Source organism: Prionailurus viverrinus, chromosome A3, assembly GCF_022837055.1.
Source record: "Prionailurus viverrinus isolate Anna chromosome A3, UM_Priviv_1.0, whole genome shotgun sequence".
NCBI lineage: Eukaryota > Metazoa > Chordata > Mammalia > Carnivora > Felidae > Prionailurus > Prionailurus viverrinus.
The window spans coordinates 23200682-23224329 of record NC_062563.1 but is presented as its reverse complement, the minus strand read 5'-3'; the positions used below and the strand labels follow the sequence as shown (position 1 = coordinate 23224329).

At 48.2% G+C, this 23648-nt stretch overlaps 1 protein-coding gene across 16 annotated transcripts in view; it reads left to right on the top strand.

Annotated features, from left to right (window-relative positions):
- The window catches only part of EPB41L1 (erythrocyte membrane protein band 4.1 like 1), a 154183-nt gene extending 133455 nt beyond the window's left edge, over nt 1-20728 (top strand). For 10 of the 16 annotated variants that reach the window (XM_047854322.1, XM_047854321.1, XM_047854317.1 and 7 more), the window contains 7 exons: nt 657-761; nt 2674-2757; nt 8667-8753; nt 9555-9638; nt 11646-11726; nt 12054-12170; nt 17675-20728. In XM_047854322.1, coding sequence (XP_047710278.1) covers nt 657-761; nt 2674-2757; nt 8667-8753; nt 9555-9638; nt 11646-11726; nt 12054-12170; nt 17675-17683 — 567 coding nt within the window. In that variant the 3' untranslated portion in view covers nt 17684-20728. The remainder of the gene's footprint in view (nt 1-656; nt 762-2673; nt 2758-8666; nt 8754-9554; nt 9639-11645; nt 11727-12053; nt 12171-17674) is intronic. The other 6 variants (XM_047854328.1, XM_047854326.1, XM_047854313.1 and 3 more) reach the window with 4 other exon arrangements.
- Nucleotides 20729-23648: the final 2920 nt, after the last annotated feature.

The window sequence follows — 23648 nt, the reverse complement described above, 5'->3', positions numbered from 1 at the left end:
AACTGGTGGCTCCAGGCCAGATCTGGCTAGCAGATGTGTTTTCTTGGACCTTGATTTAAAAATAAGGATGTTGAATATAAAATCCACAGTGTTGTTTTTTTTTTAATATCATTAAGAAAATCCGATGATCCAGTCACTCAGAGGCCATGGCCACAGTTGGTCCCTACATGTTCTCCAGTTCAGTCCTTCGTAAGCCCACTTCACCCATTTCCATCTCCTGCCTGGCCTCTGTAGGCATCCAGTTGTATGACTCCTGCTCTCAAGAACAGTTCAAATGAAGCAGCTGGGAGGTGATGGCATAATCATCGAAGTCATTCAGGATGTATATAAGGAAAATACTTAGTGTGGGGCCTGACACAGAACATATTAATTGAATAGTAGATGTTCTTTTAATGGTAGCCTAAAACACAACTTATGGCCACCATGAGGTTATATGGCTGCAGGGCCATGAGCAGGCCTGTCTGGGTATTGCTGATAGTTCTGGCTCTCCCTTTGGCTATTCGTCTATGACATCTCACCGTGCCTCTTTGCCCTGACCTGTGTGCCCTTCCAGAGACTTGGCTGGCTGCAGGGATGGGGGCTACACTGCATTTGGCTGTGAGCAGGAGCCATGCAGGGGCTTGGGTTATGGAGTGTTCTCTCTCATCTCCTTACAGCCTGTGAAAACAGAAACCATGACTGTCAGCAGCCTGGCCATCAGAAAGAAGATTGAGCCAGAGGCTGTACTGCAGACCAGAGTCACCACTGTGGACAGCACCCAGGTAACCCGTGCCTTTCATTGCACCCTGATCGTAAGCATTGGACATTTAAGGGTGGGGTCCCCACCAAGGCCAAGCCCCTTGGCCAACCCTTGCCACACTGTTTTCCCAGAGCCCCCATTTTAACCCCGATGCCCTTCTAAGCTTCATTGTCCTCCCTGAGCTCTAGAAGTGGGTAGTGGAATGATTTTCTGTCCTGGGCAGACCATGCCTCTTAAAAGCCTCAATTTCCCGTCTCTCAAATGGGAATGAGCATGTCTCCCTTGTCTTTCTGGGAGTGCCGTAAGGGCTAGTGGCTAGTGGACTAGACTGTGGCTTTCAGATTGTTTGAAGGGGTTCAAGAGGTTTCTTGACGTATCCCTGGGAGAGAAGAGGGAGACATCTCAATCCAGCTTTTGTTAGGATGGCTCACATTGGATCATTTTTTGACGTATGCGGATTCCATATCAGATTGGCAATGTGAACAAAGTGAGAAAAAGATAGAAAATCATTTGTCTTAGCAAGATGAAATGTACTTGGTCCCCTGGAGAAAGTGGTCCTAAATAGACACAGGTGAACTGCAGGTGTACAGGTGCATGGTACATTTCCTAAGTTTCTTTTGTGGTTTTTAAACTTTGAACCTTGAGATTGTAGGTCTGATACCCTCTAGGTTCCTTGTGGCCAGAGGGGCTACAGTGCAGGGAGAGGAGACTAGTCTGTGTTTTAAGAACTAAAGAAAGGTGTAAACCAACACAATGTAGGCAACTCTGTCATTTCCAGAATACACCCCCCCACACACTTTTTATCACTTGCATGATGGTCTACATGGTAGCTAGTGCAATGGTCAAGATGCTCAAGTTCTGACGAGCTGTGTGATTGCAGGCAATGTGCTCCCTCTCTGTCCTATTTTGTTTCAGTAAACATGTTTTATTTTGCTTTCGTATAGAGAAATATAAAGAAAACTAAAAAAGGCCCCCAATCCAACAGCCCAGTAATTCTCACTGACATCAAAACAACAGCATGGGGTGCCTGGGTGGCTCAGTCGGTTGAGCATCCGACGTCGGCTCAGGTCATGATCTCACGGTTCGTGGGTTCAAGCCCCGCATCGGGCTCTGTGCTGACAGCTCCGAGCCTGGAGCCTGCTTCGGATCCTGTGTCTCCCTCTCTCTCTGCCCTTCCCCAATTCGTGCTCTGTCTTGCTGTCTCTCAAAAATGAATAAATGTTAAGAAAATTTTAAAACACCAGCAAAGTGTTCCATTATGAAATTCAAATAGAACAAATTGAAATTTGTCTTGTGATTCTTCCTAGGAAAAAAATATGCATATTCCAACCTATACACTCACATCTCTAGATATTTTAGAATTTTGCATGAAAGAGATGCTCTTTTACACCTGACCTTTTTTTCTTGATAACTGTCTTGGAGATCACTCCTCATTTGCCATATGTGGGCCCACCTTGCTCTTCTCAGTCCCACTTGGGAGTGAGTCCTGACTTATTCTCCCATCAGTGGACTTGTGGCTGTTTGTGTCCTTGGCAGTTAATGGTGAATGCTTCAGTGAACTTTTTTGTCATACTTCTTGGCAAAGTTTTCAAAGTTTACATGCAAAGGATGAATTCCCAGCAATGGAATCAAAGAACACATGTATTAAAATTTGCCTAGACTTGTCAGGCTATCTGATTTGTTGTCCTTTGTCAAATAAGATGGTTCAGATGATCAGGAGGACTTGTGAGCATCCCCCTCCCACCCGTGATTCACTCCCTGTGTAGACAGATACCCCTCCCCACCAGTGCATGTTCACTCACACAGCCCATCACTCTGTAACTGGGAATGCCACCCACCCAAGTAACAGAAGCTTCAGGTGCATCTGGTGTGCTTTCTCTCTCTCTCTCTCTCTCTCTCTCTCTATCTCTATCTCTCATGACTCTTCTGGCCAGCAGGTTGATGGGACTGCCCCAGGGGGAAAGGAGTCCATAACAACTGCTCCCTCCATCACCACGGAGACCATATCAACCACCATGGTAAGTAGGACCTGAGAGATTTCCCTCTCTGACCAGCCCCCTTGCACTAAAACAGCCAGGTAGCAATATCACATCCTTGGCCATCTGGGGAAGTCCTCATCTGCCCTCACTGCAGCAGGCATGGGATGTAGAATCTGGGACCATTGTTACCACAGGACATCCAGTTTTCCAAATTGAATAATGCGGGAGGTGGAATCCCTGAGTGTCAGTTACCTGGACCATCTCAGCCACAGCAGGGGTAAAGGGAGGATGGTACCATTTGGTTATTTGATTATTGGCAATACATGAAGATCCCTGGCAGCTAGCTCCTGGCAGCTGTGCATTTTCTCATGTCTCGGGCCACTTCCTTACCTTGGTCAGTAGATGGCATGCAGTGAACGTAAGTTGGAAGCTCAGGACTCTGGTTCTGCTACCTATTTGTGGTCTGACATGTGAAGGAAGGTCCTTGGCCTCAGGTGTCTTCATCTGTAAAGTGGGAATAGTTCCCATTCTGCCTTGTTCACAGGTTCTTAAGAGAGTCTGGTAACGTCAGATCCTTTAATGGTGACACAGACCAGATAGCATTAGGCACCCAGGCTGTGTTCCCATGCAAAGTGCCAAGAACCATGAATGGGTGATCTCACTGAGTCCTCACAAAAACTAAAGGGGATTCTCTATTTTCTCCACCTTTTACAGATGAGGAATCTGAAGTACAGAGAGGTTAAGTGACTTCCTAAAGTCACACACCCAGTAAGTGGTAGAACCAGGTCAAACTCAGGCATTCTGACCCCAGAAGCCTCACTATACACATCACCCACTCTGCACCCTCATCCTGACATTGTGAACCATGGCTGCTGGGGCCGGGGCTGGGGCTGATGCTAATGTCTGGGCTGGATCTGTCTTGAGTCAGTGGAAAGTTGTTTTCAAATGCTTTCTCTTGCTGAAACCCTGATATACACATAGGAAGAGAATTGCCTTTAGACTACCCAGCAGGTAGGTTTTGAGCAAAGACAAATAAATCCCAACCAGTTACCAGTGCGCACCCTCTTTCCTGGTCACTCAGTTCCTCTTCCCCCTTAGTCCTCTCCATGTGGCATCAGGATGCTTATAGGGCTAAATTTAAGTTCATACCATAGTGAGTAGGGAGCTACATTGTTCATTTACCCACCCACCCACCCATCCATCCATTTATTTGTTCCAAAAACATTTATTATTCTCTGTTGTCTGCCTGGTACAGAATACAGAGATGAAGAAAATATGCTACCTGCTAGAAGTCATTTGTTCAAATAATGATCACAGGTACATATAATTGTTTAGGTCCTGGGCACACAGTGGTGAACAAGGTCCAGCTCTCCCACTTCCTGGCAGGATGACCCTGAGCAAGTTATCTGAGCCTCTCCAAGCCTCAGTTTCCACTTCTATAAAATGGGGTGATGGGGGCAATAATAGTACATCCCTCAAAGGGTTGACCTGAGGATGGACCAAGGTAATCTGTGCAGAGGTTTGCCTGGCACCTGGGAAGGGGTCTGTAAATGTGAACTGCTGTTATTTTCTCCTGCCTTCATGGAACAGTGCAATAATGCTTTCCTGGGGTGGGGCAGGGGTGGGGGGGCTCAGGGAGGATAGGTATGGGGTGATACCCCTACCAGGAAGAGTGAGAAGGCTTTACCTAGGCATTGACATTTGAGCTATACTTAAAGGATAAGTGAAGGGTCAGCCCCAACAGAAGGCATTCTAGGCAGTGGGAGTATAGCAGGTGCAAAAACAAGGATGGGAAGGAACGTCACATTTGGGGAAAGGCAGGTGGTCCGTAAAGCAAGATGTCAGGTGTGTGGAAGAGGAGTGGGGTAGGGAGGGGAAAGATCTGGAAAGGTAGGCTGGGCCAGGGCTTGAAGGGCCTCAAATGTCATATAGGAGGTTCACACTTTATCCTGGAGATAGTGGGGCATCACTCCCAACTTTTGAAGTAGAGGCATGATGTCATCAAGTATGTGTTTCTCTGTGTTTTAGAAAGATTGCTCTAGCAACCGTGTGGAACATCACAAGAGGGAAAATCCCCTGATGTCCTCCCTTTCTCCTTCCATCCCTCCTTTGGCAAATATTTGTTGAACACCCACACTATGTGATGCACTGTGCCAGGCGCTGTGAATCTAGCACTGAGGGAGACAGACAGCATCCCGAGACCACATTGGGAGACCAGGCATTGGGAGAAACCAAAAGAGAAGGCAGAGAGCTAGTCTGGGGACTGGGGCAGGGCCCGTGTGCAAGGAGGTGGGTGTAAAGAAGGGGAGCGGGGTTAAGGGATAACTGGAGAGAGGAAAACGCAGGATTTGGTCACTGACAGAATGTTCAGTTAACAGAGGGAAAGTGGGCTGGTGACTTTGCACACTAACCCAGACATTCCTCCCCCTTCCCCCAATGTTTATTTATTTATTTTGAGAGAGAGCATGCACAAGCATGGGAGGGGCAGAAAGAGAGGGAGAGAGAGAGAATCCTAAGCAGGCTCCACACTGTCAGCATGGGGCCTGATGTAGGGCTTGAACTCACAAACCGTGAGTTCATGACCTGAGCCAAAACCAATAGTTAGATGCTTAACTGACTGAGCCACCCAGGTGTCCCTAACCTAGCCACTCCTCCTCCTCCTCCTCCTCTTCTTCTTCTTCTTCTTCTTCTTCTTCTTCTTCTTCTTCTTTTCTTCTTTAATATTTATTTATTTTTGAGAGAAAGAGAGCACAAGTGGGGGTGGGACAGGGAGATAGAGACACAGAATCTGAAGCAGGCTCCAGGCTCCAAGCTGTCAGTGCAGAGCCTAACACAGGGCTCGAACTTGTGAACCTGAGCCAAAGTCAGATGTTTAACCGACTGAGCCACCCAGGTACCCCTAACCTAGCCATTCTTGAAGTGGAGTCCTGGGAACCTTTAGAAAGGCAAATCTTTGGGCCCCACCCCAGACCTATTGACTCAGAAACCTTGGGCAGGGCCCAGAAGTCTGTGACACCCCTCAAGTCTGAGAAGCACTGATGTAAACAGAGAGCACCCGAGGGGATTGCTCTGTAGTGGTAGGTGTGTGTCAGGGGCGGGGAGGCAGTGAATTCGAGGTTGGATCTGATGAGTGCCAGGAACCTGTGGGACATTTCCAGGGGAAAATGTCTAGGAATCAATTGATTTTAAAGGTCTAAGTTTCAAGAAAGATCTGGGCTATATATAAAGAGATATGAGACAGTAGCCTTGTGAGAAGGCCTTGAGTGGCTGAGGCAGTGCAGACAGGGTGGTGAGGAGGAGAACCCTCAGTCTGAGGGAGGAAGGGTCCAGAACCAAGATGGTGGCATTGCCCTGGCCAGGGAGAGGAAGGAGCCGCACCTCTTTGAGGCAGGAGAAAACACTGGCTGAAGATAAAGGAGAGACAGAACAGATGGTGCCTTGTTTTGAATGACCTGTGTCCCCATTAGTGAGTGGCCTCTATTTTCAATGTGTCAGTGGAGGTGAAGCCTTGTCTGGGAAAGAGGGAGCAGTGGGCAAAGAAGAGGCTTTAGGGGAGAATTTCCTGGAGTGACGGTAAGATTCAAAGGAGCTAGTGACTGTTTCCTAAGCTGATGGAAAGGAAGCATTGAACCCAGAAGGCTGCCCCCACCCTTTTTTTTAATTGAAGTCTAGTTGACACACAATGTTACAATGGTTTCAGGTGTGCAACATAGTGATTTGACAAGTCCATACGTTATGTTATGCTCACCATAAGCGTAGCTACCATCTGTCACTGTGCAGCACTATTACAATACTGCTGACTATATTCTCTATGCTTTTATCCCCCCGAGCTCTTCACTCTGTAACTGGAAGCCTGTATCTCCCACTCCCCTTCACCCCTGGTTGCCCATCCTCCACCCCCACCCCTCCAACTGCCAGTTATCTGTATTTGTGGATATGTTTCTGCTTTTTTCTCTGGTTTGTTTTGTTTTTTAGATTCCACACAGAAGTGAAATCATATTGTATTTGTCTGACTTATTTCATTTAGCATTATACCCACTAGGTGCATCTATGTTGTTGCAAATTGTAAGATCTCATTTTTTTTTATGGCAAAGTAACATTTCATTATATACATGCATACACACACACACCACATCTTCCTTATCCATTCATCTATCGATGGACTTGGGCTGCTTCCATAGCTTGGCTATTGTAAATAATACTGCTGTAAACATAGGGGTGCATATGTCTTTTCATTTAATGTTTTTGTCTTCTTTGGGTAAATACCCAGTGGTGGAATTACTGGATCATATGGTATTTCTATTTTTAATTTTTTTGAGGAACTTCCACACTCTTTTCCACAGTGCCTGAACCAACTTACATTCCCACCAATAGTGCACGAGGGTTTCCTTTTCTCCACATTCTTGCCAACACTTGTTATTTCTTGTCTATTTGATGCTAGCCTTTCTGCCAGGTGGAAGGTGATATCTCATTGTGGTTTTGATTTGCATTTGATGATTAGTGAGGCTGAGCATCTTTTCATGCCTGTTGGCAAGGCTGCCCTTTTAAAGGCTTGCTGCTGGGCCACGTTCTGGGAATCCATCTGAAAAGGTTGCTCATTGGTGGCGTGCCAGGTAACCAGGTCACTGTCTCAGCTGGAGGCAGGCATGGGTTGGGGGGGTAGGCAGGGCAAAGGCAGATGGCTTCTGTCCTCACCTGTCCCCTGGCAGGGAGAGATCCAGATCTAGTACCATGCACAGACAAGGACAAAGGTTCAGCCTGCTCGGCAGCTGCAGAACAGACACAGCTCTGGGCTGCGGGATGGAGAGGACTGAGCCCAAGATGGCACAGAAAGTGGGAGGTGAAGGCAGGTGGCTGGACCCGCTGCCAGATGTGGGGCAGTACATCCAGCCAATCCAGGAGTATCTAGCAGTTAGAATCCACCACAGGACCAGAAGAGCTGCTCCAGGGTAACAGTTCCGAGGGCAGAGTAGTGTTACTGAAGGAGCATGTTGGACTTGGAGACTGACAAACATGGGTCTAAATCCGGGCTCCGTCACTAACTTGCTGGTGGACTTGAACAAGCCTCTTGACATTCTCTGGCCTTCTAATTTCTCAACTGTGAAACGGGAATATTAAAATAATTTCCTGTGGTTGTTCTGAGGATTAAATGAGATAGTGCATCCTTAGCATAATACCCAGCACATACAAGTACTCAGCAAATATTGGTTATCATTATGTTGTTAGGAGCCAGCCTGTATTCCTATGTTTATCCTAAAACTGGCATTTGCAAAGCCCTTTCTCCTCTGCTAGCCTCATAATGTCTCTGTGAGAGTTGGGCAGGGATGTCTTTTTTAAAAAATAACTTTATGACTTCATATTTTCAGAGCAGTTTCAAGAGCAGCTTATGTATTAGAACAGTTTTATAGCAAAGCTGAGAGGAAGGTACCCGCATGCCCCATGTATAAGAACATGTAGGTTTCCCATATACCCCTTGCCCTCACACATGCATAGTCTCCCCCATTATCAACATTCCCTACCAAAGTGAGACATTTGTTACCATTGATGAACCTACATTGCAGGACTCCCATTTTATAGGTAAATCCGTGAGGCCCATTGAACGGAAGTGGCTCTGCCCCAGCCCATGTGGCTGGAACATGGCAGGGCCAGGACAGAAACCTGAATGTCTCTGCTCCTTTGTCAGTGCTTCCCGAGAGCAATGCCGTGTCTTGTTCACCAATGTCCCTAACCCCAGGCACTCTTAATGTTGAATGAGTGAGCAAGTGTCTAAGTGTGTGAGTGAGTAAGAGAGTAAGTGTGAGAGCAGGCCCGTGTGTGAGCACGCGAATGCATGACAAAAGTCATTCCTCAACCTCGTGGCCATGAGAGCTACATGGCTACATACTCTGGCCATCCTGGGGGCCCGCCCACGTGAGATCTGGCCATCTGAGCACTATTGTTTCCCCCAGGAGAACAGTCTCAAGTCCGGGAAGGGGGCAGCTGCCATGATCCCAGGCCCACAGACGGTGGCCACGGAAATCCGTTCTCTTTCTCCGGTAAGTGGGTAGGGCCAGCTCAGGCTAGGGTACTCTGTGCTGAGAATGTGGACACAGGTCCCCAGGTGGCCCACAGCAAGTACAGCATAGAGCCCAGTAGGCTGCCCTCTTAAGTACAGCGCCAGGAAACTGGCTCCTTTTCAGGTGCCCACAGGGCTCCCTTGTACCCACCGGAGTCTCATCTGTTGCCTCCACACACACCCCCCCACACACATATGCACACCAGAGGGCACTGCAGCGTGAGGGTGAAGCAGCCCCTCTCCTTGGTGGCGCCTGTGATGTGACAGCTCTTTTGCATCTGCTCTCCTTACTGGCCAGGGGAAAGAGGGACTAGGAGCGCAGAGGCTTGCACTCTGGATGTGGCTGCCAGTGACTGAGTCTGTCACCGTGAGGTCTCTCGCATCTCCTGCATTCTCAAGTCTGTCCTCATTGTCTAGCCCCTGAGACTGCGTGTTCCTGGCTGTGACAGGGTGGGAGCTTGGGAGGGCTCTGTCTCCAGCCTGGATCCCCCGTTCATTCTTTTAAGATACCAGGATTCTTGAATTCTGGGGTCTTGTTAGGATTCTGGGCCTCAGGAATCTCAGGTTCTAGGAATCTGAGATTCAGTGGTTGCGAGTTTTATGGATCTAGCATTCTAAAGATTCCAGTGTTCCTGAATTCTTAAAGTCAGTGGTTTGAAGCATCTTGGCTTCCAAACTTCACCTTTGTGGGGGCCCCCTTGATTCACTCCCCCCACCCCCACCCTGCAGAGCCCAGTATCCTTACCTGAACCCTGGGGTGGGGGGTGGTTATATTCTGCAGATCATCGGGAAAGATGTCCTCACCAGCACCTACGGCGCCACCGCGGAAACCCTCTCCACCTCCACCACCACCCATGTTACCAAAGTGAGTAGCAGCAGGGTGCCATATGCCCCCAGCCTGGCTGTGGGGCCGGGGAAGGTCATTGCCATCGCTGTGCCTTGTAATGTGGACAGCGAAGACCTGTAGCGTTCCTAGTTTCTGGAACGCTCTGTGCTTTGTTCTGTACTATGGGTTGTCCTAGGCACAGACCCTGCCCTTCAACATCGACAGCCAGGCTGGGTTGGGGGGCAAGACCATCTCATCGGAAGTAATTCTGAGCCATGGCATTTGCACCTTATAGAACTTAAGTGCTGGCAGGATTTAGAAGAGGCGACGTAAGGAAGCCTCAAAGAGTGAAGAGGGGTCTTCTGGAAAGAGTAGGGTTTGTGCAGGGTCTTAGAGGGCCAGGTAGGACTTGTGAGGGAGGAGAAGACAGATGCAGACATTCTAAACAGTGCAGAAAATGGGAGCAGAGACTGCGCATTTGCTTATTTGTTCACTGAGCAGATGTTAGTGAGCATTAGCCGTACACCAGCCTCTTGCTAGGGTGCAAGTGGTGCACGACTGTGGGAACAGCGGAAGTGGTCTCTATCAGGGAGTAGTAGCATGTAGGGGGCATCACTGTGAGGAACTGGGGGGGGGGGGACTCGAAGCAGGTGAAGCACAATGGAGACAAATGAGACAAATCCCAGGACAAATGTGACTGTGAAGGGTCTGAGGCTAAGAGCCATTGGAACACTGTCAAGGTTTTTTAACTGGGGAGTGACCCAGGGCAAAGGGATTTAAGGGGAGGAGATTAGATCCAGCAGGATGTATAGGTAGACAGAGGAGAGAAGAGAGAGAGGCGTGGAGAGACTAGGGATGGGGAACCTGGATCAGGGTATGAGTTGCAATGGGGAAAGGAAGAGGCAAGGGCCACAGGAGGGAGTCATTCCCCATGTGTCAGCTGTGACTCAGCCACCGAGCTGAGGCTGAAGACAGGCAGGCCAGCATATCCGTGCCCAAGTAGCCGGGAGGAAGGCAGGAGGGGGCCCGGGCCAGAGATGGAGGCCTGGAGGAGAGAGGGCAGGGAGCCAGGTTGAGGTGGAGGTTCTGCTGAGTCATCCAAAGGAGAAGTCTGGTGGGTCCCACTGGCCCTCCTGCACACACACTGTCCCGGCCCTGCTTGCTCCTGTGCAGGAAGGACTCAGCACCTTTGCATGTTCCCCAGAAAATATCCACTCTCACTGAGAGCATTTGTGAGCGATGTTGACTTTCCCTGAAAGTTTTGTGGGAAGGTTTTCCGTCACCTACCCCACTGCATACTGCTCAGAAAACTCTTCTTCCCCAAGTTCCTCCTGGTCCTGCCAGTTAGGGAGCCCCCTTCTTTCTGTCTGCTCCTGGCTCTTGCTGGGATTTCCCTCCACTACCACCCTCTTTAATATGCCAGGCAATTTTGTCCTTCCCCATCTTCTACTTCAAAACTTGCACCCAAACCCCGCCCTTTCAGGAAACAGTGGAGGTTGTAAGTATCACCCACACAGTTTTCTCTTGGAGTACTGTTCGAAGTCATTCAAGATAGAACCTTGTCACCATTCACATTTCATTCATGTGTTCATTCAACCAGTCTGCATCTAGCACCTGCCCTGGTCAGATTGGACAGGGGAGTGGGGGAGGAGGGGACACAGAATTGAACAAAATACAGACCCTGCCCTCAAGACCAGGTCACACACACAAGGTCACCCCAAGGTAGAGAGCCCCAGAACCACAAGAGAGATACAGACTTGGTGCTCAGGGAGTACCAAGGTGGGAGGGTGGCAGGGTCACCAGCCAGGATCAGGGAGACGGCACTTGAGCTGGGCTTGGAAGACCTAGAGAGGGCGGTTTGGTAGTTAGGGGAGTATGGTGGCAGGGGGCAAGATATGCAGCCTAAAGTCCCAAAACCAGAAGAGGGAGCCAGGAGAGAAGGTGACTGCTGGTTCCAGCCTTACCCTTGAGGGATGCCTTGGATGGGCCTCCTGTCATGCCCAGCAGGCCCCAGGGCTGACCTTGCCACCCTCTCCCTCTCTGCAGACTGTGAAAGGGGGGTTTTCTGAGACGAGGATCGAGAAGCGAATCATCATCACTGGGGATGAAGATGTTGATCAAGACCAGGTATGGGGATGGGGGACATTGTTCCCAGTGGCTCTGCCCAGTGCCCAGTCCCTCCCATATTGGGTTACCCACGGGCAGCTGCCCTTGTGGGCAGAGATGATGTCCACTTCGGGCTGACCCTATTCAGACAAGAAGCCCTAAAGGAATGGATGTAGAATGAGGGCCAGAAGGAGCCAGATGACCTGAGCTCTGGTCTCTAACTATTCAACCACTGCCCTCCCTGAGCCTCCATTTCCATGACTGTACACTAAGGGGCTTGTTGGTCTACATGGTCTGTCTCGTATTCGATATCCTATGGTTCCTCACTTTGTTGCTCTTTTCTCCCAGGCCCTGGCATTGGCCATCAAGGAGGCCAAACTGCAGCATCCTGACATGCTGGTAACCAAAGCTGTCGTATACAGAGAAACAGACCCGTCCCCGGAGGAGAGGGACAGGAAGCCACAGGTAAGCCCTCTGAGGCTCCGCAGCCATGAGAGGGAGGAGGAAACAATGTCCAGATCTTCTGAGGGTCATTTCCATCTGAGAGCCCATCAGGTGGCTTGGTCCCTAACACAGCTTTCATCCCCCATATTCCTGGTCTGTGGCTCAAAGAAGAGACGTGGCTCCCCCAAATACCACAAATCAGTGGGGGACAAGGGGGAGGAATGCTGCTTCCTTGGTTTCTTGGGTGTTTCAGGCCCCAGACCCAGAAAAGTAAATCCAGAAGCAGTAAGAACAGGGAGATGGGGGTTGGTGGCAGGTACTGAGGTGGGACAGCTGGAAGCAAGCATAGCCTCACTGGCCATTACCTAGAAATTTGAAGCCAGAAAAAGTCCCCTCAGGCCCAGTACCGCCTTCTTGTCCCTGAGTCTCTGCATCCATCACAGGTCACTGGATGTTGCTAAGGGGGATATGATGACCAGAGTCCTCGATCCCATCTGTTTTGCTCGATTGCAAACCCTTGACTTCTCAGGCCACCTTGGGCCAGAAATTTACTTTTCTGTTTCCTTATGGGCGGACCTTCATCAGTGCCTTGCTGAACAAGAGAAATGTACTTTTCTGTTTCCTTATGGATGGACCTTCACCAGTGCCTTGCTGAACAAGAGGAAGGAGATGGGTACTGCAGCAGATAGGGCTTTTATCAGCCTACATTGGGTTGGGGGGGGGGTTCAGGTCCCACTGGAAATCCACTGAATGTTATCAGACCCATAAAACAAAATCTCACAGACATTGAGTTGAGTGGTATGTAATATGATTCTATTCACAAGAAGTCCAGAAGTGATAAAAATCAGAATAGTGGTCAGTTCTGGGACTGACAGTTCTGGTATTGACAGGGAGGAGTCACAAGGGAATCTTTGGGGGTGCTGGAAATGTCAGCACCCTCTTCCCTGATGAATGAAACTGTGTTTTCTAGAAAAATACAAGAATGTGGATCACCACCCCCTTCATGTCAGAAGAAAAAGCACTGAAACATTTTCCTGCCACTTTGAAAGGCTGCCAAACCATGGTCTAGACTGTGCTGTCCAACAGAACTCTCTGCAATGATGGACATGTTTTCCTTGTACTATTCAACACACATGGCTGTGAGCACTTGAAATTGGCTAATCTGAAATCAGATGTGCTTTAAGGGTAAAATGCATGCAGGATTTTGAAGATTGAATGAGAAAAAAAGAATGCAGAATAGCTCAATAATGTTTATATTGATTACCTGTTCAGATGATAATGTTTGGATATATTGGGTTAAGTAAAATATATTATGAAAATTAATTCCCCCTGTTTCTTTTCTTCTTTTGAGGGTAATTTAAAATTTAGAATTTTAATTTAGAAATTAAAAATTTCTATCTAGAAGATTTTAGGAAACTAGAAATATCTAGAAAATTTAGAAACTATCGTCCAGAAAATTTTAAATTCCATTCAGGGCTCTCATTCTATTTCTGTTGGACAGCACTGCTCTAGAAGTGTAAGCTGGTCATGGGCGGAGCCTGCCTCCCAGCCTTCCTCAGACTTTCATGCAAATTGTCACTCTTATCCCCTCGGTTGTACAATTATTCTTGCTCTTCATCCCCCACATCTCAGGGTGGTAGCGTAGGACACTTGCCACGCTGGTCCTGAGCTGACAGCGTCACCTGGGGAATACAGGTGCCAGAGAACTGTTGTCTCGGTGCCTGGGTGGCTCAGTCGGTTAAGGCGTCTGACTCTTGATCTCAGCTCAGGTCTTGATCTCAGGGTCGTGACTTCAAGCCCCATATTGGGCTCCATGCTGGACGTGGAGCCTGCTTAAAAAAGAAAAAAGAAGAGAAGAGAAGAGAAGAGAAGAAGAGAAAAGAAAAAAAGAACTGTTGCCATAAAGTCTGATTTAGAAGGGCTGGACTGGACCTGGGAATCTTTATTTATACCCTGGTCTTTAGGAAGTCCATGAGCAGCCACTAATGCAAAGAATTCTGTGCTGGGAATCCGGAGACCTGGCTCCAATCCCAGCCATCCCCTCGTGGGCACTCACTTTCCTCACTTGCAAAATGAAGAGATGGGGCTAGCCCTTTCCCATCAGGGTCTTCTGCTGGTTTGTATGCTTTCCTAGAGTATCTGTCGTGCATTTCTCATACTTTTTCCTTTCCCTGTCTGTTCCTTCCCATCTTTCCCAGTGCCTTTCCAGCGGGTCCCCCAGGCTCCTGCCTTCCCATTTGCCTGGGCCACTCAGAGCTCTGGTCCCTGCCTCCGTGTCCTGACCACCTCCTGTGCCCACCCCCCCCCCCCCGCCCCACTATGGAGCTTTTGATGTCTGCCCACTTGGCGGTCTCGTTTGTCCTCCTCACCTCTCTTGTAGCTCTTCCTTTGATGCCATTGTCCATGCACCACCATTCTCTCTCTGTCTCTCCTTCTGTCTCTCTCCCTGCTTTTCTCTCCTTTCACTCTCTTCCTCTCTCTCTTCCTCTCTCTTTCTCCTTTTTCTTCCTCTCTCTCCCTCCCTCTGTCCCCCCCAAACCTTCTCTCACCTCTCCCTCTTGGATCCTTCTGTAAAGGTCACCTTGTTCATGTTGCTCTGAAGGAGACAGAAGTTTCTCCCTTGTCTTTTCGCCCACATGCTTTACCACTAGTTACTGCCAAGTAGGAACCACCTTTGACCCCTAATATAGTCAGACTCATTCTGGGGGAGAGGTCTTCTCTGAATTTGAAAACTCTTTTTAAGGTGTTTGAACTATATTGGTTTGATGGATGGATGCATCTTGGTATCCCAAGGAAAGATCTGGAATCCTGCAAACCTGGATTCAGATCTCAGCCCTGCCTGGTATTAGCCATTTGACTTTCAGCAAATTATTTATCTCAGCGGTTCCCTCATCATCTAGTTGTCAGCAACAATAAGCACAATAATAACAGTTGCTAAAATTTATGGAGCGCTTGTGCTGTTCTAGGCACCAGGCTATGCCCCTGATATAAGTATTGTCAGCTGCTCATTCATCTCACAAGTGAGAAAATGGAGGCTCTCAGATGTTAGGTGACCTGCTCACAGCCATGGGCATGATTAGAGAGTCAAACTTCGTCTGTAAGACTCCAGAGCCCCCTGTGGTCTTAACCTCCTTAACCTCCTTCTCAGGGTATCTGTCTCATAGGGTTAGTGACATCATACATATACATTAGTTAGCACCGTGCCTGGCACATAGTAAGTGCTCAGGAAAAGCTAATTATGACTATTATTACTATTAACTCAAAGTAAGCCAACAAAATGCTGTATATTTGGATTCTGATGTAATAAACCGAGAAGAATAAATTATAATATGGCATTGTTCAGATGTCCCTGCCACTTCTGAAGTGTCTGGGCTTTTGAAGACATCTCACATCGTGTTTACACTGAGCTGTGGGACTTAAATCGCAGCCTACCACTATAAAAAATAAAAATTTCCTCAGGTAGTTAGCAGAATTGAGTAGAAAGAACACACCCAGGCTTTGGAGGCAGAAACTCCTGGCTAGTAGTGGTTCCAGAGGAACCTCCCTGGTGTCCCTCCCTCAGTTTCGTTATCTACAAAATGAAGTTAATCTATAAATTGGAGCTGCTGTGATAATTAAACAACATCTGTGAGTGTCTTAGTTCAGGCTGCTGTAACACAATACCATATACTGGGTGGCTTAAACAAAACAATACACATTTATTTCTCCCAATTATGGGGGCTGGGAAGCCCAAGGTCAAGGTGCTGGCCACTTCAGTTCCTGGGGCGAACGCTTTTCCTGGTTTACAGATGGCTATCTTCTCTATATACCTTCACATGGTGGAGAGCAGAGAGAGAGGGAGAGAGGATCTCTCGTGTGCATCTTTTTATAAGGTAGTATGTGAGGGCTCCACCCTTATGACCTAATTACCTCCCAGAGACCTCCACTTCCAAATCCTTACACTGAAAATTAAGGCTTCAACATCTGAATTTGGGTGGGGGGAGGACACACAAATATTCAGTCCATAGCAGTGACACACAGGACAGTGTCTCACACACAGAAGGTGCTCAGCAGTGTGAACCTGCATCCTTATCTTTTGCCACATTCAGGGATTCATGAGCCCCGAGAAAGTCAGACCATAAGCTTTTGCCAGCAGCCTGGTGCACAAGGCCCTATCTCCACACAGGCATCCATCTTGCTGGTCCAGCCTCTCTTCCCTCCCTGAACCCTCCAGAAACATTTGTTCAGACTCCAGTGGACTCTTGGCCTTCCTGTTCCTCCTCTTTAAAGTTCTTGCTGTGAGTGTGGAAAGCACACCCGTCTCACACAGGGTCTTTTCTCTCCCTGCAACTCACAGTCCTGATGTGAGGCTTCTGCTCCATCTTCTACTGGCCCACCTCCTTCAGACAGGGCCTGTCTCCTCAACACTGCCAGCAAGAGGGCAGCCTCCACCCAGCGTCCTTACCTTTAAGATTTTGATTAAATGGGAGAAAAAAAATTGACCTATTTCAAAGCAGGAGTCTTGTGTTCTAGTCTCATTTCTGCCACCAACTCACTAAGACATTGAACCCTCTGGGTCTCAGTTTTCCCATACGTCACATAAGCCGCGAAGGATTTTGTTTATATGGCTGCATTAGCACGTGACCATACATGAGTGGCGAAGGGCAGGAATGATACTCCACCTGTTAAATGGTTTTGGGTAGTTGCTGTGTGCCACACACAGTGCTGAGCATTGAAAGACAAAGATAAGTAAAAGGCAGCCATTGCCCTCAAGGAGATCAAAATAGAGTGTGGCTAAGTTAGCAACAACAATAGAAATAATAAGAACAGTCAGTGTTTGTTCAGCACTTCCTATTTGCTAACGCTTGTTTCGAATCCTGCCTATAACTGCATGAGGAAGCGCCCGTTTTGCAAGGGAGCACCTGAGGCCTAAAGAAGTTAAGAAACTCACCCAAGATTGCAGAGCTCATAGGCCATGGAATGGGATTTGAACTCAGGCAGTCTGATTGCATAGCCCACGCCCTTCACCACAAAATTTTGGAGTCAAACTTGAGTTGGAATCCAGACTCCAATTTCTTTATTTAAATACTTCTCCCTGGGGTTTAATCCTCAGGACACACAGGCCCATGGAGACCAGAGAGGAAAACCAAAGAACATCTACAATTGCAACTAAATATTTCTTAGAATGGGAGAAGGTAGGAAGAAAAGGTGAATCGCGTGTGATCTGAGCTTCTTAGTGTTAAAGTTCTTAGTCTGGAACTTAGATTTCCAGACGGAAGAGAAAGATACCACCTTCCCGGAAACAAACAAGCAAACGCACATGGGCTCTGGAGTCAGACAGATGTGGGTGCAGGTCTCAGCTGCCACTTACAAGCTGTGTGGCCTTGGACAAGTTACTGTATCTTCCTGAGCCATAATAAAGGGCATACAGGAAAGGCAGCTAAAACAACCCCTTGCCACATATCTAAAGATGAGTGACCAAAAGCTACTAATATTTTTTTATCCTCCTCCTCTGTGTCCCCTTCCCTCCCTCCCTCTGGCTGTAGGAATCCTGACCTCTGTGAAGAGATGCTGGCGTTTCTGGTCCAACCCAAGCCAGAGAACCGTCAAGAAGGGGCCTTCATTCTGGATTCTCCGACTCAACACCGAAGTCCCAGCTGTGACGTGCTGTCACCGAAGAGGGACTGGGAAAGGAAAAGCATATATATATAGATATATATAGATATAGATATATATACAGGAAACACCGCGTCCTTGCACTGCTGCTGGGGCTGGCCGAGCAGTCGGCCAACAGCAACAACCAACATCTGAACGCCTACATTTCCTTTGCAGACACATTGAAGAATTGGTGGGACTTTTCAGGAAAAAAAAAAAAAATTATGACAATAATCTCTTGCTCCCCCTTTCGAAGCCCCATGGAATGCCAGAAGCAAGCCAGACCACAATGATTGTAGGAGTCCAACACGACCCTGGTTTTGCACGTTACACTGAGCGGACAAGCATTCCATTTGTCCTGCGGCGTGTTGCCCACTCCAATGCAAAGGAAACACTTCTGCAGCAAAGCAAGAGAAGTCGCAGCAGCAAGACACCCACCGTCAACCATTTGCCGAGAAAGAAAGAAACCCACCCCCCCCAAACCCCCACTCAGAAAGGAGGAAGAACACTGGATTGTTATTTTTTGGGTCGTGACACTGGGCTGCAAAATCCACCTTCCTTTCTTCCACCTTCCCTCCCCCTGACTCACGTGTCTTATGATCATTTCTGTCTCGGCTGTCTCCTCCCCCTCCCTCCCACTGCGTTCCCCCCCCCCCCCCCCACCTCCCTCTGTCTCCTGGTCCTGCTAAGGGCCACTGCCGATGACTCTGGTTTGAAACAAGAAAAAGAAAAGAAAGCAAGAACAGAAAACCCAGCCACAGGAAGGGGAAGTAGACATTTTATGTTTATGGGTTCTCATTGAAGGTGCAGCTTGTAGGAAATGTGTATGGATGTGCTTTTAAGTTATGTATATTACATATAACAGGAAACAAATATTAAAATAAACAGTGCTGGTAAGTATGAAGCTGACATTTTAAAATTATAATTATCCGACTGTGATTGATGTATCCCAAGGTTCTTAGATCTCCCTGAACCGGCCCAGCCAAGGAGACCAGGACTCTGGCTGTGGGTTGCTCACAGTAGGAGCTGACGGTTCGGTGTAGTAATACAGTGTGTGGTATTTGTAATTGGTTGATTGGTGGGGAGGGGTGGGGTCCCCAGATGGAGGGGCAGGGGTTTGGCAAGAAGGAAGAAACACAGATGTAGCCCAAGATGCCTTCTCCCCTCGGGCAGTAGCCACCAGGGCCTGGTCTATGCTCAGGTGTGGGGTCCAGAGTTAGGATTCTGCTACCTCCCTAGGGAAATTGCTTCAGTTTTCAGTCTTCTCTCTCTTTTTTTTTTTTTTTTTTTTGGCCACATGTCTTTTCCCTGACCACATTGTGACATCTGACTCCCCATCCAGAGGGAGGTGATGCCACTGGCCGCTGCAGAGGATGGTGGCTTTAATTTGGCTGTCTGGAGAGTCTCAGCTCACTCTTATCCTCTGCCCTTCCACATTCATTCTCTTCCTTCTGGGCCAAAGCAGCCATAGAGACCATGAACACAGGGCAGGCCCTGATAGGTCAAAACTGCATTTCCAAAGGCTTTGCCTGCCCCTGAATGAGCTGAGGGTGAAAGGTGTTGTTGCTCAAAGGCTCCATCCATGTATAAGACGCTGGCTTCAGAAACCTCCCCTTCAGCCAGCATCTGAGCTCTGAGCCTGTATCCTCGGAGTCCCCCAAATTGCCTCCAGATCACAGAAGCTCTTGGAGAAAGTCCCATCAAAAGCTTGGCATTGACCTCTGGCACACATGGTCTTTCCCAGGCTTGCCTGCCATGAGCTGCTTCTCTGAGCTCACGGAGTCTTCTTTGGAGGAAATATGTCCCCACTACACTTTAATTTCTCAGTCCCATCTTATCTCCCCAGTCCCACCACTAAAGCAGTCATTAAATTCATTCAACAAATATTTTATTTATTGAGTACCTACATGTGCCAGGCAGTATCCTTGGGCTGAAGGAGAGAATATGGGGGAGGGGAGGGACCCGGAAGTCCTCTGAGCCAGCCTTACATCTTCAATCATGGCTTGCTCCTCTGAGATTCCCACATTCTCTCCGAGTATTGGCCATTGCCCAGCGATACCCCCCAGAGGGCCCAGGCTTACTTACCAGTTACCCCAGTGACTTATGTGCTTAGTTTGCTAAGCTGGTGCTGACCTGAGACAGGACAGGAAACCAGAACAGCGTTTGTCTCTGTGGGCAAAAATGGGACAGAGAGCAGGCAGGGAGAGTCCTGCACCTGGGGCTCAGTTGGCAGATTCAGCCACATCCTGCTAGGAGCAAGGCTGGTGGCCCACTCCAACTTCCCCTGAGTGCGACAGCTCACTTTCCACGCACCAGGTTCTTTTTACCATCCTAGTGGAGAAGCCACAGAACCTTCCCTCCCCGCACCCCCCCCCACACACACACACCTTGAGAGCTCCCATTCTTTCTGGGCCATGAGCCAGAGTGGCTCCACCCTCCCTGAGCCACCTGGAATTTGGCTCAGGCACCCCTGCCAGGCGTCATGACCACACTGGTCACACCATGGAGGGAGAATATTGTTCTGGGTTCTACACCTCATTATAAGCCCCTGAATGTGTGGTTTCAGGGCAGGGATGAAGTGACCAGATTTAGCTTGTGGGCCGGCCAGGGTTTGTGGAGATCTCCATCCCATGGATGTTGTGACCTTCCTTCCATGGAGAGGCAGGCAGTGCCACCAGGGAGGAGGGGAGCTGCAAAGCTAAAATCTAGGGCACTGTTTCCTCCCCATCCTCCTCTTCATAGGGAATATAGATGTTTGTCTTGTCTGCCTTCAACCTACTTTTCTTTTTTTCCTTTTTACATTTCTCATCGTTTCTGTGCTGCCTTTCCACCCAGGAGACCATGTAGCAGAGTGGAAAATGTCCTGGAGGGTATCCTGGCTCAGCCATGTGAATTGGACTAGTCCCATCCCACCCCCATCCCCTTTTGGGCCTCAGTTTCCCCACTTACAAATGAGCAGGATAAACCAGAGGCTCTCCGGGGGCTTTTCCCAGTCTGCTGTCATACAGATAATCATTTTCTCTTATTTTGCTTTCTCGGGATCTTTTCCATCTGAGGGTACAGGAAGTGCCAGGACCTGTTTTCAGTTTTTGAATCCTGCAAGCACATTCCAAGACTGGCCTGCAATTGCATGAGCAACATCACTCTAAATAATTTTTTTTTTTCAAAAGCACCTTACCAACCAACTGCGATGCTGTCCTGTTCCTTTTTACTCACACCCCTCCCTCCCCTCTCGTCCCGCGCTCCCCCACCTCAGTGCTCTGTGCTGTATGCGTGTGCTCTCTGTTCTTGTATACTCAATAAAAGTGAAATAAATGTGTTTGATGCTGAACCACAAACTGTCTTGGCATCTCTCTCTCCCTCTCTCTTTCTCTCTCTCTCTCTCTCTCTCTCTCTCTCTCTCTTTCTGTCTCTGACCTTGGCTACAGGTACAAGTTGGCATTATGGGAAGGGCTAAAACTAGGATGGAGAAATCCCAACCTTGAACACTTTCATTCAACACATTTGCCGTTTCCAGTGTGGCCCATGTCTTGGGTTAAGTTCTGCAGGCATAACAGCAAATAAGACAACATTCCTGCCCTCCAGGAACTCTCATGCTAGTAGAGTGCAGGAAACAGATGACACAACAGTCAAGCAGTCAGAGACAACTCCAGAGTGATTAGCACCGGAAAGGAAATGCACAGAGGAAGGAGATGGTTGCTGAGGGAGACCACTTTAAGTAAGGTGGCCAGTTATGGCCCCCTTGCAGAAGAGCTGCATGAAGAGAAACGTCCAGTAAGGTGAGGACCTTGGGCGAGAACATGCTAGGCAGAAGGAAAAAGCACGTGGGCCCCAGGATGAAGAGGGGCTTGGTGTGTGGAGGAACAGCATGACCCATCCTCTTTCGAAAGAAGACCACCTGCATTGGGATCTCTTCCTATAATCCTACTCCGTGGGAGCCTAGCAGATAATGTATACACCAGTCCCGAGCTTCAGCCTTTGGCCACCGCCATATATGTTGCCATATCCCTATATGTGCCACCATCCCATTATCGACTTCTTTCTTTAAACTGACTCTATAGGGGCACCTGGGTGGCGCAGTCGGTTGAGCGTCCGACTTCAGCCAGGTCACGATCTCGTGGTCCGTGAGTTCGAGCCCCGCATCGGGCTCTGGGCTGATGGCTCAGAGCCTGGAGCCTGTTTCCGATTCTGTGTCTCCCTCTCTCTCTGCCCCTCCCCATTCATGCTCTGTCTCTCTCTGTCCCAAAAATAAATAAATGTTGAAAAAAAAAATTAAAAAAAAATTGTTTAAAAAAATTTAAAAAAAAAAAACTGACTCTATAAATGTGTATGTAAAGGAAATGATATTACTTCATAAATGGAAAACTAGTGTCACTTGCCAAAGAAATGAGGTCTTCATAAAAATAAATGCAAAAATATAAAATTAAAAAATGCAAAAATATAAAATATAATTTATGTAAAACTTAAACTCACTCCTTGGACTGCCTGAGTTGCATGTACCACACTTTCCTTTTTACTCTACTAGGTGGCTCACCCCAGACCACCTTTCTTTATTGCCCAAAATCTTACAAGTGAGAACCACTGATAATAATTGGATGCATTTTGCATGGTGCCATTTTGCCCCCACCCCCACCCCAGGGAACATTTAGCAATGTCTGAAGACATTTCTGGTTGACACAACTGAGGCGGGTTACTGGCATCTAGTGGGTAGAGAATAGGGATGCTCTTAAACATCCTACAATGCACAGGACAGCTCCCACAACAAATAATTATCTGGTCTGAAATGTCAATAGTACCAAAGTTGAAAACCCTGATTCGGATGGAGATGTGACCCACAAGGTGGGATTCCAGGGCCACCGTCTGTAGCTTCCATGCCCATAATTCAGTGCCCTGGAGTGTCTGAGAAAACAGTGAGCTCAGCTGGAATAGGGAGCTCTGAGACCAGACTGTGGAGCTCAGCACGTAACACTGGGAATAAGGAAGCTCAGAGAGGGAGCTGAGCTTCTTCGTGCAGGAAATGGAACTGACACAACAGGCTGAGATTGACATGCATGACTGTGACTGATGAAGGCCATCTCTGGTTAATCCTGTAGCATCTTACTGTGATTAACCATGACCTCAAGGCCCAGTCTAGTCTGTAGCCCACTAAGAGATGAGTTTCGACTGAGACAGATTGGTGTGTCCAGCTGTCACTGAGGAAGTATGACAGGCTAGCTAAGCAGCAGCAGCACAGGGACAAGAATAGCCAGTCAGACCTTGGTTTGCATCCTAGCTCTGCCACTCTCCAGCTGTGTAACCTCTCTGAGCCTCAGTTTTCTCTTCTGTAAGTTGGGAATACTAATACCTACTTACTAGGGTTAATGTAAGGCTTAGAAGTCACATAAGAATGGCCTGCCCTAGGGATTTTGGACTTACCTAGCCAGCCCACACAAGCACATAAGCCAATTCTTTGCAATAAATCTCTTAATATATATCTCCTATTGGTTCTGCCTCTTTGGTTGAACCCTGACTGATACAACCACACAGCACAGAGCTAGGCCCCCAAATAGAATCCATTTATTAATACTATAGTTAATTAAACTTGATCTATATCTACATCTTCATCTGTATGTATATCTAGTTATATATCCAGCTGAGACTTTGTGCCTGGCGCTTCCTACTCCGTTCCAGGGAAACAACAGAGACTAAGACTGTCGTTGCCTGCACCGCCTGAGGATACTGGGCGATTATGGCTGGAGGGATCCATGTGGTGGCTACTGTGGCTGAGACTGGTTCCTCTCCACGCTGGGGGCTGATTTCTGACAATCTGACAATCTCCTCTAGGGCCGAGTGTGGTTGGAAGCTGGAACTGGGTGATAATGGGCC